Source organism: Tenebrio molitor, chromosome 6 (genome assembly GCF_963966145.1).
Source record: "Tenebrio molitor chromosome 6, icTenMoli1.1, whole genome shotgun sequence".
NCBI classification, from domain to species: domain Eukaryota; kingdom Metazoa; phylum Arthropoda; class Insecta; order Coleoptera; family Tenebrionidae; genus Tenebrio; species Tenebrio molitor.
This window is the reverse complement of record NC_091051.1, coordinates 21,592,390-21,608,569: the sequence shown is the minus strand read 5'-3', so window position 1 is coordinate 21,608,569 and position 16,180 is coordinate 21,592,390. Positions and strand designations below refer to the sequence as shown.

Here is a 16,180-nt window from a genome sequence, read left to right as displayed (position 1 = left end):
TGTATTAATTTATTGTAGCTACTTTTTTTTTCCTTTCACAACAGCTCGATCAGAACGATTTTTTAAAGAAACTATCGATTAAAAATGTAACTTGATATTCACATTGTCACATTCTTCAATACACGCGAGTGAAGGCTCATTTCCATTGTGAGGCAGCACGCATCACCCTTTTTGCGTAGGAATTTTCACCTAAGTATCAAATAGGGCTGTAGCGGACACAAAGAAGCAAAAATAATGACTACAATAGTTTTAAATTAGTAGCTCGTGTCGCCATTTGGTGAAAGTGAGAAAGGGGAAATATTTCCTTTGCCACAAATTTTTAATCGTTCAGGCTAGGAAGGGTAGGACTATGATAGAATAACATCAGAGTACAAAGTTCCCGATTATTCTATTATATTTAGCATTCTAATATTTTAAGACCAAAATCGATAAAATCAACCTACCTACAAGTGTCAGGTGAGAAAATTTGCACATGGGAATCGTCTTCAACTGGGTACCACAATTCACCACTGGTACCATTGACCTGGCCACAATAACCAGGATAGTATTTTGTACTTTTGTTGTAGTTCCAAGAACTAAATCTTCCTAACTTTCGTACATCATCTGTACCATCGAACATATTGAAAGTGCCATCATAATCGATAGAACCGTTCCGCTATTAAACAAACTTACATTTTGAGGAAATGCAAAGAAAAATATAGGAACTCACCGCAGCAAACCATCCAAACTTAGTAAACGGTATATCGATATGTTTCAGATGCAATTTTTTCAACAAAGTTAACATGGGATCTTCGTAACCCTCAAAGATAAACTCTTTCGCCGATTGAGTAACTGTTAAATTTATTCTTTTTTCTTCAAGGAAGAAATTAACACCGATTCTGACAATTGGATGCTTGTACTTGACCATATTTGCTACAGTCTGAAACAGTTGTTTGAATACAAAGTTTGGAATAAAAAATAAAATAAAATACCAGTAGAATGGGGTTCACTGTAGTGATTTGGTCATCTAAAGATCCGGAAGATCTTTCAGGGGCGTAGTGCCACAATCTATCTGTCTTGAATGTTAAAGTGTGATTGTCGTTGAATATCACATCTTTCCGTATATGTTTTTCGGTGTAAGTATAAGGGCCCATTTGATAAAACGACGGTTTTTTCGTCCAGTTTGAATCGATCACTTCTTGATAATTGCTCCAGTTGTACAAATAGAATTCTATGTACATGGGAATGGGAGTTTCCTCCCAGAATTTGTACTCTGTCGTGTCATCGTTTCCTAAGTTTAATTCCTGGAATGGGGTAGATCAAATTGGATTCTCTTCGAGACACAAATAATTACCTGATTTTTAATCAACTGAACCACGTCGTTCCAACACAAAACCAGAAACACCCCTAAGACTAGGAAAAAGGTACCGAATCCGAACACCGTCCATTTGCGACAGGTCGGCGTACAAGGCATAATTTTCTGAAACAGAACATGAAAAAATATTTGAAAATATGCCTACAAGTTGCAAGCACCTTGATCGCTACATTTAATTTTCACTGCGACAAATTTAAATTTTTACATGGTTACAAGATAAACACATTTAATCAATTCAAGGTTTCTGTAAACAGAACCAGCCGAATATTAAATTATGCTACATTACTAACCTCTTGATTGTATCGTTTACACACCTGTTCTTATTTTTAATTTAAACGAACAATGACAACTCTTGAAATAAACTTATCACTTGTCAATAAACCGACTAATGAAAATTTCTAGCTGATGTATAGTGGTAAATAATTATCAAATGTATTATTATCGCCATGATGTGTTTGCAATAATTTGAGAACTTTGCTCGGTGCCGGTCATTAGTCATTTATGATTATATATTTAAATTTATACACTATATGGACTTGTGCATAGACAAAGAATTTATCTTGAGGCGAATGATTCATCAACTGGAAGGAAAATTTCAGTTCAGACTCCCATAATTCGTCACGTGCGGTGATAATTGAAAAATACATTAAACCATTTAAAAAAAAGTTAGATATTAAATGCAAATAAATTATGTGCAATTTGAAAGGCGTAACACAATACTGTGACTATTTAGCCGTTATTAATTTTATAATTATCACTAGGCAGTTGTTTTTTATTTCAGTGCACTTGAGCTCCATTGTAAGCATTTTTTTTAAATATCAATGCGTTAATATAGAACCGTACTAACTCTAGTTGCCAGTGGTGTCTCCTACTATAGCGGCAAATACCAAATATTATATAGATAATTTGATTTGCAAATTTTTACTATGCAATTTAATTTAATTTGAGCAGTACATCCTTAAATGTTTGAACTCGGAATCTACTGCCGCTTTCTAGACTTTTTTCGGTTCTTTTTAGTCTTATTTTTTAGTAAGACCAAATCTGACATTCGTTTAGATTACAAAATATTTCCAACTACATCGATACCTAGTCTTGATCTAATTATATTAATCTCATTGTCAAAGTATTTTCACAATCATCTACTAAATTTAATCTCGAAGTGTCTAGGCAACCATATCGAACTTAAATATGTAGATTATACATATATGCCGTTCACGATTATTTTAAACACGCAGGAGGCCGCGATATTTTTTTGTTAGATTGGCGTCAGGTCCTGTCATATGACGTTTCGTTTTTAAATATTCGCATTGTTGTCAATTCCGTCATTAATTTAGTTAATAAGAAGTTACCCAGAACTGCCCTACAAATATGTATGTTTCATTTCAATACGTACTATCCCACCTCCACCCGGCGGCACGGCAATTTTGCCGGAGTACATACACTATTACGGATATTACTATCAAGTAATAGTGCAGTGCTTATCAACATAATTACCGGCGTCTCGCCTCCGCATTTTGACTTTTTTCAATTACAATTTTACGATTATTGTTCCTAATGCGTTCAATTATTTAAAAAATGTAACAACTTGGGAGCAGTGTTCGGTTGAATTATAACCTAAAATAGATTTATTAAGACAAATCACAATACTGCCAACTAAAATGTCAGATTTTCATAGATAGTCCGAATTTGAAATAATCGTGAATGGTTTATACATAAATTGCAGTAAACAAGTGTCTACTCTTTATGAACATTTTGTTTTGGAGTAAATTTAGCTTCAAGTTATACTGTCGCGAGCAATAAATTTTGGTCGTCATTGTCATTTCAAAATTTGGTTAGATTGTCACAAAAATTTAAAAAAATTCCCCGCCTGATTATGCGCATGTCAACAAAGTGTCAAAAAAAAAGACAATTAATGTCATACAACATGATGATAGGTTATGATTAGACTTAGGCGAAAAATAGTGAGCGCGTCAAGAATACCTCCCACCATCACGATCCAGTGCAGCGCGCTCGTATTATAAAACGATCCACGGTTCACGCTCGCAGCGAAAAGATAGCGGTGCGACGCTGTAGCGGACTGGTGGGGAGCGCCAACTATTTTCGGCCTAACCCTAGTTATGATATTTACGACTGGTTTACAATGGAGCATTTTTGATTGCGTCAAAGAACGACCTTAAGGACCAAAATTGATTGCTCGCGACTGTACATCAAAGACTTATTTTTAACACTAAAAATAATATAGTATGTAGATGATTTTGTAATACTTGTGATCCATGATATGACAAGTTATATTTAATTCGATCTTTATTAAAAAAAAAAAAAATGTAATGAGTTAATGACGTTCATAATGTTTGTTTCCTAATTTATTTAAATTGCTTTGTCCCATGCAATAATTATGATAGTTTAAATCAGAAAGTAACCGTTTTTGTAAATGTTTTGATAGACATCAAGGCGACCTGTTTGTTAGACGTGAGTACTATGGCGGACAATAAATTTAGACCGGCAAATTTCTGACATTTCAAAAAAGTCAATGCAAGCGACCATTTATTGTCATTATGACTGATGTGTCAGTTTGTCAAACTGAAGGTTTTCAAGCTGTTTGGCGTTTCCTTCGCCTTTTTTGTAACTTACAGATCATTACGCACTAGCATAACTGATTTGTAGTAGCACTTCTCTCTGGTGCACGCTTCTTTTCCCATTTTTAATTTTCATTATCGCTGTCACGATGACAAGAATAACAAAAATCGAAAATGGGGTTAGTTGAACATAATGCCAGCTTCACATTTTGATGTCAACTCAATGACAGGCCGGCCTAAATTTATTGTCCGCCATAGTACATATTGGGTGATTCAAAATGATTGTGGCCAAGTATGGCAACTATGTACGAAAATTTATGTGGCAACTGTGTGAATGGGGTAGAGTTGACATTTGTATGACATTTCATAACCGTGCATTTGATTTTTTCAATTCCATTACACATTGATTTGACAACTTACAAAATTGCGCGACTATGAACTGTCAACTCTACCCTACCCACACAGTTGCCACATAAATGTTCGTACATAGTTGCCACACTTGGCCACAATCATTTTGAATCACCCAATACATATGTATGTTATCAAATTATATCAGTTATAATACGAGTAGTCAAAGATTGTCGAATATTTTTGTGGTGGTATCACCAATGGTCATTCGCTTTATGAACACCATGAATGCGCAGCACGAATGGTGTTCGCAAGCGTAATGAGCAATAACCACGAGTGACACCACCATAAAAATATTGTACTGTCTTTGACTACGAATTGTATTCAACAGACTATTCAATGAACCAAATCAATAATTAAAATAAAATATTTCAAAAGCTAGTTCGTAAATCTGCAAAGAAACGTGCCGGAAAATACATGGAAGTCACGAGAGTCGGTATGGCGTCAGTTTTCTCAGTTGCTGGAGGAGAAAGGCTAAAATATTCACTGCAACCACTAGTGGAATACACAGTTACATTTTCACTAGTGGAATATTTGCTGGAATTTGCTCTTGCTAGGCTATGAAAGTAAATATCTGCTATTTTATTGGTTAATATTTGAAAAATGACAGGTGAATTGAATAGTCATTGAAATGTATCGTTTGTGATTATGATTAATATATCGAGTGATCAAATTAATTTGTAATCGAGTCATCCATGCATTTGAATCCGTATTTCTTTTGCAATTGATATGCTTTTAAAGACTTTGTAAATTGGTTTTATTTCCAAAAATTTTGATAATGTAATTTTTAAATAGATCCGAAATAATTGTAGCCTCCACATCTAATTTTGTTATTAATTTCAATTTTTCGGCAGATCCTAATGCTAGCTATACAATTAAATGCGTTGTAATTTTAACCACCGTTGCAATAGTTTATATGAAATATGTCAACTGTCAATCCGAAATCGTATGTCGTTACTTGAACTCCACGCTCCAATAAACACAGCTTGAAACCAAGGAGGTTAAAATAAGAGGAGGGAAGGCGCCCTATGCTGGTAATGCATTGAAAGTGAAGCCAATCGTTCCTTCTCCAGCAACCTTTTATGACCGTGAACGTCCTTGAACGACCCACCATAATTTTTTCATGTACCTACAGTTAATTTCAAAATTATAGAGTACACCTAATTTTCTACAGTGTGAAATGCACTTACATTTTTTGTCAATGATCAATGTCAATTTTGACAAATAAAATGCCTAATCTAACCGAAAATGCTCATTCTTTCCAAATTAGAAGAAGGGTGGTCAATCCGAAGGGTAGCCCAGTATTATAACGTGGCGAAGAACACCGTGCAGAGGACAATATTATGATGTGACGTTTTATGTTGTTAAACTTACCTAACCTATACAGGGTGTTAGGGAATGGTCTCCCAAGAATTTCAGGGTGAGTTTATCAGGGAAAATGTAGTCGAAAACCTTTATACCGCTTTTAGATAAATTGAACCGTTTTCTGAAAATAAAATTGTTCCCTGCTGTTTTGGGACTGCTGAAATATTGCTTTGTGCACGAAAAAATCTGGCATGTTTCGATTTAAAAATGATTGCTTGGTAACGATTTGAAATTTACTACTGTCAAAGTCTACACTTTGACTATCTTTTATCTGTCACCTGCAAAGATTACAATAGTTTACAACGCCAGAATATTTTATCGAGGAGTATGCAGATATGCATTTTGTGTATGGGAAATGTAACTGGAATGCCAAAGCTGCTGTCCGAAGGTATGCTTATGTAACGGCAAACGGAGGATATTTTAAGCATTTATTATGAATGTTTTCAATACAAATACAAATCAATAAAGTTACACAGAAATTAACGAATCTTATTACGATCAGTGCTCGATTTCAAATCACTTCAGAGGTTGATCGAGATGTGGTATCACAAATGAAGCTGCACAAATAATTTCAGTTCATTGTTGTTGTGGTGAATTTAGATAAATATTTCGAATATAATTATTGATTTTATCAATAAAAAATGCAGTCCTGGTAGTTTTTGATGATCTATTATCCAAGGGAAATATTTAAAACCGAAACGTCATTGTGACAGTAGGTACTCGATAAAATCTGACATGAGGCATTGTTGTTTTTGATTGCTAAGCAATTGACTTTCATTACAAAATGTTAACTATTTATTTAATTATCACAACAATAAAATGGTGCAAAAGCTCTCAAACAGTGGGGCGCACTATTTAAAATTTTTATTTTTAAGAAAACCATTCATGTTAGGAAAAAATGGTGTTAAGGTTTTCGACCACATTTTCCCTCACAAACTCACCCTGAAATTCTTGGGAGACCATTCCCTAACACCCTGTATAAAAAATATGACGTTCAAATTTCAAAAAGGCATCTATACATGTGGAAATAACTGTAATAAATCGACTTCTGGATTTTTTAGGTGTACTCTATAATTTTATAATTAACTGTAGGTACTTATAGTTTTTTCTGAATTATAAATGTATTGCTTTTATTTTTTTAAATTTTTTCATGTTCTTTATGTTACAAATTACAATAAATGCATCTGTGCGCCCCGTCTTTTACTGTGGACGATACACCACTGATAACATACCCACCAACCACCCTTGTTTAGCAACCTTTTATGGCTCTCCACGATTTGGCGGGTGGCATCACTTTTTCAAAATGGCCTTCTCTCCTCTCATTTTAACCTCCTTGCTTGAAACGCAGGTTAGATTTCAACAATCAATCATATCAATACGGATTCAAATTCATGGATGACTTGATTAGAAATTAATTTGATTGCTCGATAGTTTTGAGTGAGCAACTTGAACTATTGTGAATTGTACAATCTACGCTGCCCCAAAAAAGTTAAGGATATTCTCGATATGTGAACGATAACGCTCGTCTGCACAGGATACGATTGGTTTTGGAAACCTTAGATTTGCAGAAAATTCAACATTTTCAGCTACCTGCACGATCTCCGGACTTCAACCGGACTTGAACCCGCCTGAGACCTTGGAAACACTCGCAGAATATTTACCTTATCCAGAGAATATTCGGCAATTGAGTGACTTGTTCCCTATTTTGTGGCAACAGATCGCCCAGGAAGAGATTGACAACTTAATTCGTCGTATTAGAGAAGTTATACGGGTACGAGGACGAAATATCGATTATTTGAAATTAAAACAAAAATTATTTAATTTAATTTTTACTTTATTTAATTTCAAAGCTTTTACTTTTTTTTTGGTTCCATTCTGTATCGATTCGGCTGAAATTGAATGGAATTACACATGTGTATCGATTATGATCCCTGTTCTTCCTTGTTCACAAACAGCAATATCCTTAACTTTTTTGGGGCAGTGTATATCCGTACCCTAGAGCAGAACTGTATTAAGTCACAAAACATAAATTTTACAGGAGAGCCAAAACAAGATGTTTGTTTTTTTTTTTGGTTTTTTGTTAACGGTTTTGCTCCAAGAACGATGTGGACTTAATACTGTTCATCGAATGCTATGTCAGACATATTCGCATATTTAATCCTAAGATCGCTTCAGCTACTGTCGCGACAAAAAAAAACAGAATGTGTCGTAAAGACGCACGATAGAAGTGAAACTTTTGTATTACAGGTTACAGGGAAACATTGTAATTATTCATCAATCACTTTTAAATAGCATATTCACAACAAAATTGTATATTTTAATGAAGAAAATAAATTATAAACAACGATAACACTAAACAATATCTAAATGCGTAACTCATTGTTCATTTTTAAGCTTCCAAATCAAAGAGAGGACATTATCGATAAATGCCGTGAGTGTGACAAAGACAGAGACACTGCTCCCACTCGACCCAATAGTGTTTACCCCCACCACTTTTCGTCACACAAAAAGGTTGCCGATCAGAATTTCAAGACCCTCCCATAAAAAGTTTCACTTCAAAATTCTGGTCGTCAATGTCATTTCAAAATTTAGTTAATCACAAATTTCAAAAATTTCCCTGCTTGATTATACCCATGTCAACAAAGTGTCACAAAAAAAATGAGAAAAAAATGACAATTAATGTCATACAACATGATGATAGGTTACGATATTTACAACCGTTTTACAATTTTCCATTATGCCAAAACATCATTTTGACGACCAGTTTTTTTTGCTCGCGACAGTACAGTGGCAGATTGAGCGTAAAATTTGAACAGTGGAACTTTTGGACTTAATCAATGACTACAGTTTTGCTCTAAGGTACGGATATACATAAAAATGTAAATGTTCGTTTGTTCAAAATTTAGGATCTCCGAAAGTTCTTCACCGATTGTTTTGAAATTTTGACACAATGTTGCATTCGAATAAAGGCGTGTTGTTTTATAGTTATTATAAAGGTGTTTTTTAAAATTTGGCGTCGAAGTGGGCGTTGGAGAGTCGATTGAGATCGCACCACTCGTGTAATAGCGTAAGATTTAAACAGCTGATCCGTGATCCGTAACCTGTATAGTGCGTTCACAATCGACAGTTCAACGCCTACTTCGACGCCAAATTTAAAAAAACACCCGTTATAGATGTTACACCTGTAACAGCTAAAAACATGTTTTTTTTTAACGGCGCCATCTGTTGGACGTAAAAGCAACACACGCTATCTAAATCATGGCCTACTTCATTCATATGCACTTTCGTGTCTATAAGGCCGTCTCATTTGAAATTTTTGACATTTCAAATCGGTCAATCGGTCCCCACGGTAGCGTCGCTTAGTTGTCAGATAAGTAACAAATCATCTGTCACTTCTCTCGATCTGATCGAAAGGTTAGATGGAAACCATTGAAATTTGATATAAAGTAGGATGAATTTATTCCAAAAAATAAATAACTTTACAAGGAAAAGAGTGACACGGGCCGTGGTAGTGGCACACATGTCTGCCCAATTTTTCAGAAGACAAAAGATGACAATATCTGCTAAGAGTTGAAATAAAACAAGTAAGTACCGTGCGATCGAAAACAAAAAATCGTGATGGCCATGATTAATACACTTCAGTTGGCAGCACGTAAAAATTTAATTCAAATGTCATTACGATGGTAATTGTAAAAAAAAGTCAAAATGTGGAGGCGAGACGTCGGTAATTATGTTGATAAGCACTGCACTATTACTTGATAGTACAGGGTTATTCTAAATGATTGTAGTCGAAGTAGGCCATGCCCATGTTATTACGTTTTTGCCGCTTTCATGTGAACTGTCAGTTGTGTCGCTGTCACTGTCATTTTTTAGGTGAAAAGTGCGGTGATGAGGATTTTATTTATTTTTGTTAAATTAACGATTGAATCCAGAAATATTGAGTTGTTCTACAATCAATTTTAAAAATATTGAGTTGTTTTGCACCCAATTTAACACATCATTTTGATGATTTTTTTTATGTGGAGCGGCAACCATAAATTTTACATTAAGTTTTCACGCCTACTTCGACTACAATCATTTAGAATAACCCTGTATTATCCGTAATAATGTATGTACTCCGGCAAAATTGCCGTGCCGCCGGGTGGTGGAGGGTTAAAAAAATTGTCATAATTAATTATTGACTATTAAAATTTGCTATTACAATATATTCACTTTAGAGCAACAAATTTTCATTGTCCAGTGTTTCTTCAGCAATGGAGAAAGGCTTGGTCCTATTCGACACCTCGAGTTTTTGAAGAATTTCAACAAAAGTTTCCGGACTTTCAAGGCACTTAACCAACAACTTACCCAGAAAGTCTACAAATGCGTAAACATGTTTTTGAAACAGATAGTGTTCTGCGCAAAAAAAGCAGTAGACGACCGACAAAAAGATCAGCTGAAATTATTGAAGAGGGTGAACAAAGAATTATTGCAGAGATTAACCCAAGAAACTAACCTATCATTTGGTACAGTTCAGCTTATCCTTAAAAAGATTTGCATTTTTTTCTCTATCGTGTGTCTATTGTGCATGAAATTACCCCTTGACAATAAGAGCCCCCACAACCATTGCCATCTCTAACTCCAGGCCTTAAGCAAGACAGTGTGTGACGTCACGAGGAAGGCCAAACGTCAAAATTTGACATTTGTTTACATTTTCAGAAAGTATCAAATACGGTGTTTTAATCATTCTTATGGAAAATTGTGAGATAAGCAAAAGCTTGGTGGCAAGTGTATATAATAGTTTCAGTTGATACCAGGGTATTTACTGTTCATCGAACGTCGCAAGAGACGTTGAAACCTGGGAAGTATTTTTATACCCTATCAACATTTTCGTGATTACAAGTCGTTGTAAGGGCAATTTTGTTGAAACTATATTTGCTGCACATATAATTAAGATGTAAAAAGCATTTGTTGTGATTTGGTGTTATTTAAATGATTCACAAAGTAAAAATTACGCAAAAACAATAAATACACAAACTTAACCTCACTTGTAAATGACAATTTTCGCGTCATTAATGGCATTTTACTCCACGAGGCAGTAATTGTACCTCTCTGGATAATATTGTTTGATCGATGATCGGTGGATCTTGGATCGATTTATAAACAAGCAGCGTGCGCGTGCTCCATGCTCACCGTTGACGTTAAATAAAGGTGCAGGAGTTTTAAATCTCATTGTTTCATTGTACTAGCTGAGGAAATTCTCAACCGACAGGTCACACAAAATTCTTTATGAAAATCAAGATTTCAACATTCTCAAAATCACTAACCTAACTTTTAAGACTGACATCAGATAATTGAAATCTTAACGAATTGCCAACTGAAATTTTTGGTCAGCTCCTACTCTATTTTTTTTTCGATCTCACGGTATTTGGGACTACATATTTACAGGGCGTAAACCAGTTGGGCCAACGCTACGGGCCGTCCCTAATCTCAGAGTCGGAGTTGGGCCAAATATGCCCAGCCAAGAGATTAAGAACCCTGTCACCGAAACGCTGGATTGAATTAATATTTGTCTACGATGATTGGTTAAATTAAAATCGTTGTAACTTAAAAACAAAAGGATTTAAACAATTTTTTTTTGCAGAATCCATTTCGGAATAAATATTTACATTTGCAGTTAAATGTACGCCAGTTCTGGGACACTCTGTATTTATCAAAAACTGAAGATGCCATATTTTTGACAAGAATAATTTGAAATTGTCATGTATATTGACATTAATACTTTATTTACATTTGAAGTGTCAAAAAGTGACGACCAAAGTATTTTGGCCGCTATAGTATGTACCATCGGTGGACATTAAAAGCTAGGACATCCAAAATTTTTTCATTGTGTATCAAACTTTCGCTTTTGTCACAAATTGTCAGCTTAACTATTATTACATCTTTGCAATCAACTCTTACCCCGTCGAGTTTCAATGTTTTTTTGTTACCTACCTGTTTTGACTACCAAAAAACCGATTTTGTGAATAATTTCCAACTATTTAATTGGGAAAACAAACAATATCATTCAATATGAAACAAACTGAACTTTAACTTGATGGTTTTGACAAACGTCGTTCACCCCATCATAATTTTTATAACCTTTTCGTAAAAAACCAAATTTAACCGATACAAATTTTGTAATTTTTGACTTTATACAATTGTCATCCTGTCCCAGCTTTTAATGTCCACCGATAGTATGTACATCAAACGTGCGCGTTCAGCCAATCAGAGCGCTTGCTTTCATTCGATCAAAAATCTTTATCGCGATAAAAACGTCGTACTACTCTGTCATCTGTCAAAAGTGATTAAAATTGCATGCTACTCCTGTCAGATTCTCAAATTGTTTTTAATAATTGTGTTTTTAATAACTGTGTTATAAATAAATAATTACCTAACGTTAAAGCTTGTATATATTATGGAATTAATCTTGGCAAAAATAACACGACCTAATTTTTAATATCTGATAAATTTCCCAATTTTCAGGAACAATATCACAAGACTTCCCATTTTTTCGGAAAAATTTGAACAATTCAAACAAACATTGGGAACAACATCACAAAACGGATTAAAGGTTAGTTTATATTCATCGTGGCACTTTTCCTGCAACAATTTACCTGTTGTATGCCAAATTGTTTTCACACTGTAGTCAATATCACTGCTGGAGTCGTTTCTAAAACGTTTTTTTAAATCCATTTTGGAAAACGTCAAAATAATTTTCTGACATTTTGTTCATTAATTTGTGTTACCAACAAAAACAAAAACCTTGTCAACGTTGTTTTTCACCGGAAGGGAGATTTTTGTCGGTGGAAGACGCATTTTCTGACCATGACTAGATTTTTTCGCGATGTTCGGCACACTATTGGTCAATATCAACTGTTTTCATAACATGAGTGAATTTGTCACTTAAACATTTTTGCTTTAGACAATTTTACTCGCTGATATTTGAGCATTTTTTTTTCAAAGGTTAAATCCTCGAGGTAAAGCTCTCGGGCCTAACCAGAATAAAAATGGCCCAAACTGAACTCGTTAAATTGTCAAAGCAAACAGTTTTCGTAAAATTGAAAAATTTATCCGATAAAAAAATTAGGTCTTGTTATTTGACAAATTTAAAGAAACCGAATAATTATCAGATTCCCTTATTGTACATTTACAGTGCTTAGCTATCAATTTTTTTTATGAAAGAATTAATAAACTACGATCGGTATCCTCTAATGCTGCATTATTTTAAAGGTCAAAGGTTTTTTCACTTGTGTTTCTAACTTGATACAACACTCAGATTATTTATTTATTAGCGTTCGCAGTTATTGAACATGAATTATTACCATATAATTACGACAAATATAGTGAAAATAGTCCACTTTATTTTTTTTATATTGGAAAATATTTGGTACTAACATTTATATGTTTAAAGTTAACAACTATGAAGGTCTACCGCTATCATGTTGACTATATCTAGGCCAAACTGTTTAAATCAGGACTTACAAACCATTTTTAGTGATTTAATTGTTCGTTATCACGTTCTACCCGAATTACTAAATAATAATCAGCCAAGCGTCAACTTTCCAGAAGTATTGGTGCTCACTTTACTATAACGTGGAGAAGGAACATTTGTTAATTATTTTAATAATGCTAGAATTTTTTTAAGAATATTGTTTTAATAAAACTAGAGGTCACCCAGCGGTCGAAATTCGACCACTTTCATTAAATTTTTAAGTTTGAACGTTACTGAGATTTTTTTTATCAAAGATATATAATTAACGCATATAATTTTTTTGAATTTTGTTCTATTACGTCAGCTGCGAGAGTTTAGAAATACGTCATTATGCACTAATTTTCGAGTTATTTGAAAAATACGAAGATAGGAAAAATGAGGTATTGTTTAGCTATGCCATATTTAAAAACAATAACGCGTTTTTTGACAATTCCTTAGGTTTTTTATTGCTATACAGGCCAGGTTTCGCAAAGGCTACACAGTTAATTTGCCCATCTTTTTCAAATTACATATATAAAATTGAAATAAAAAATTAATACAAAAAATGAAAAATGAAATAAAGAACACGTGTTTCGTATTTTTATACCTATATTTTTTTTAAACAAAAAGACCCGGCGGTTAAAAAAATAAAATGTAGTCCATTGAACTTAAATAGTTATTTAAAATATAAGTGTAAAAAGTTATCCTTTATTGCACGAACGGGTTTAAAATACGACCGAGGTACGAGGGAGTATTTTAAAAGATGTGAGTGCAACAAAGGAACTTTTTACACGTATGTCTTACAACATTTTATCTACGATCGTGAGATCATCACACCGGTTTCAACATAAATTTATATAAAATAATTATCATTGGTTCAATATTTCATGAATAATCAAAGTCGTTTGAGAACCACGTCGTTTACCAACCTACTTCTAAACAATGTTTCCAACAAATTCGATCGTGCTCTAAAACTTTTAGAGAACGATTCCGTCAGTTTCTCTAAACGTCAACTTTGACAACAATTTTTAGTGCAAAAAGTGCCTACTTTTTACGCGATCATAGATAATAGTTATTTAAGATATAAGTGTAAAAAGTTATCCTTTATTGCACGAACGGGTTTAAAATACGACCGAGGTACGAGGGAGTATTTTAAAAGATGTGAGTGCAACAAAGGAACTTTTTACACGTATGTCTTACAACATTTTATCTACGATCATGAGATCATCACACCGGTTTCAACATAAATTTGTATAAAATAATTCATTGGTTCAATATTTCATGAATAACCAAAGTCGTTTGAGAACCACGTCGTTTAGCAACCTAAACAATGTTTCCAACAAATTCGATTGTTGTATTCTGACAGTTCTGTGCCATAAAAGCGAGAAATCGTGCTCTAAAACTTTTAGAGAACGATTCCGTCAGTTTCTCTAAATGTCAACTTTGACAACGATTTTTAGTGCAAAAAGCGCCTACTTTTTACGCGATCGTAGATAAATAAAATTTTATCGTTGGTTCATCGTTGGAAGAAAAAAGTGGGGGTTGTCATTTCAAAAAATTGATGATGACGTCATAGCTCAAAAATGAATGACGTCATGAACAAATGAAGCAACTTAAAATAAGCACTATAAGAAATAAAAATTGACCTTTTTGACAAATGTCATTAGTTTTGAAATTACTGAATTTATTCCATAAGTAGTTTCCACACTGTATAGATACATGTATAACGAAATTTTAGAATTGTAATTCGATACTAGAAGGTTATCGGCATTTATCACTCATCGTGAGTTGCTTTTTTGTAAAATTGTGTCGAACCGTATTGGAATATACAGAGTGACTCACGAAAAACCTTTGATGCTGCATCTTGCTTATTTTTATCCGATTTGAATAAATGACACATCAAATGAAATAATTTTGAAAAAACACTTCTGAATATAAAAATGCAAAGAACTATACCCATTCGTTAAATAAAAGTCAAGAAATTAAAGAGTAAATGTACAAAATTTAAAAATCAAGTGACCAAAATAAACAAAAGAGAAGTTTGTTCTAAATGCTCGAAATGACTAAGTAAGCTATGAATATTCGTTTGTCAAAACAGTTTTATAAATTTTTATTTATGTTGCTGTGGAAGAAAATTTCCAAAGACAATTTAGTGTTAACGTGTGGTGCGGCATTTTTGAAGATAGAATGGACTAGTGGGTCCCTTTTTTATTGATAGCAGTCTCAATCAAACAAAATATCATATTATTTATTATCAAACGAAATAAGCAACTTTCTGTATGAGATACCATTAGCAGTGTTGAATAGAGTCGTGTTTCATCAGAACACAGCGCCCATACCACATAATGCACGCATTAATTTTGTATTTTTAAATCATTTAAATCATTTTGGTGAATGACGAATGGGTGCTCATGGAGCTATTCGATGGCCCACTAGATCCCCAGATTTGAATCCACTGGTACCCAAAAAGAGGATAGTCCGAGTCTGTCAGGAAAAACCCCGAAATTTTTTACTGAATGCAAAAGTGGGCATTTCTAGAAGGTATCGAGTGTCTGCAACAGCATCGAGGAAATTTTGAGCAACTAGAATAGATTTTGTATTGTTTACAAATTTGATTATTTACTTGATTTTTGATTTTCAATTTTTTTCAATTAAAAAACATTTTTTGTTTTTTCTTTTAATGTACGAATATTCAGAAGAATAAAAAAATATTTAGAGTGTAATTAAAAAAAAAAGTTGGCTATCGTCTGTCAAAAAATAGATGTCGAAAAAAATATCGAATAGGATAATAATGAAGTGTTTTTCGAACTGTTTCATTTGATGTGTCATTTATTCAAATCAGATAAAGAATAAGTAAGATACAGCGTCAAAGGTTTTTCGTCAGTCACCCTGTATTTATACAATGTCGAAAAAGGTGTATACTGGGTGCCCCAAAATTGGCGGAACAACTTAGCAGTTCATTGTTAAAGTAGTCATTAAAATATC

At 33.7% G+C, this 16,180-nt stretch overlaps 1 protein-coding gene across 6 annotated transcripts in view; it reads right to left on the bottom strand.

Moving 5' to 3' along the window:
• The window catches only part of LOC138132625 (protein croquemort-like), a 53,194-nt gene that overhangs the window by 9,148 nt on the left and 27,866 nt on the right, over positions 1–16,180 (bottom strand). For 2 of the 6 annotated variants that reach the window (XM_069050210.1, XM_069050208.1), the window contains exons 2-5: positions 1,334–1,459; positions 972–1,283; positions 710–919; positions 444–655 (exon numbers count right to left, since the gene is read on the bottom strand). In XM_069050210.1, the coding sequence (XP_068906311.1) occupies positions 444–655; positions 710–919; positions 972–1,283; positions 1,334–1,453 (854 nt within the window). In that variant the 5' untranslated portion in view covers positions 1,454–1,459. Of the gene's footprint in view, positions 1–443; positions 656–709; positions 920–971; positions 1,284–1,333; positions 1,460–1,512; positions 1,536–1,644; positions 1,860–16,180 lie in introns of those variants that run through there. The other 4 variants (XM_069050207.1, XM_069050211.1, XM_069050213.1 and 1 more) reach the window with 4 other exon arrangements.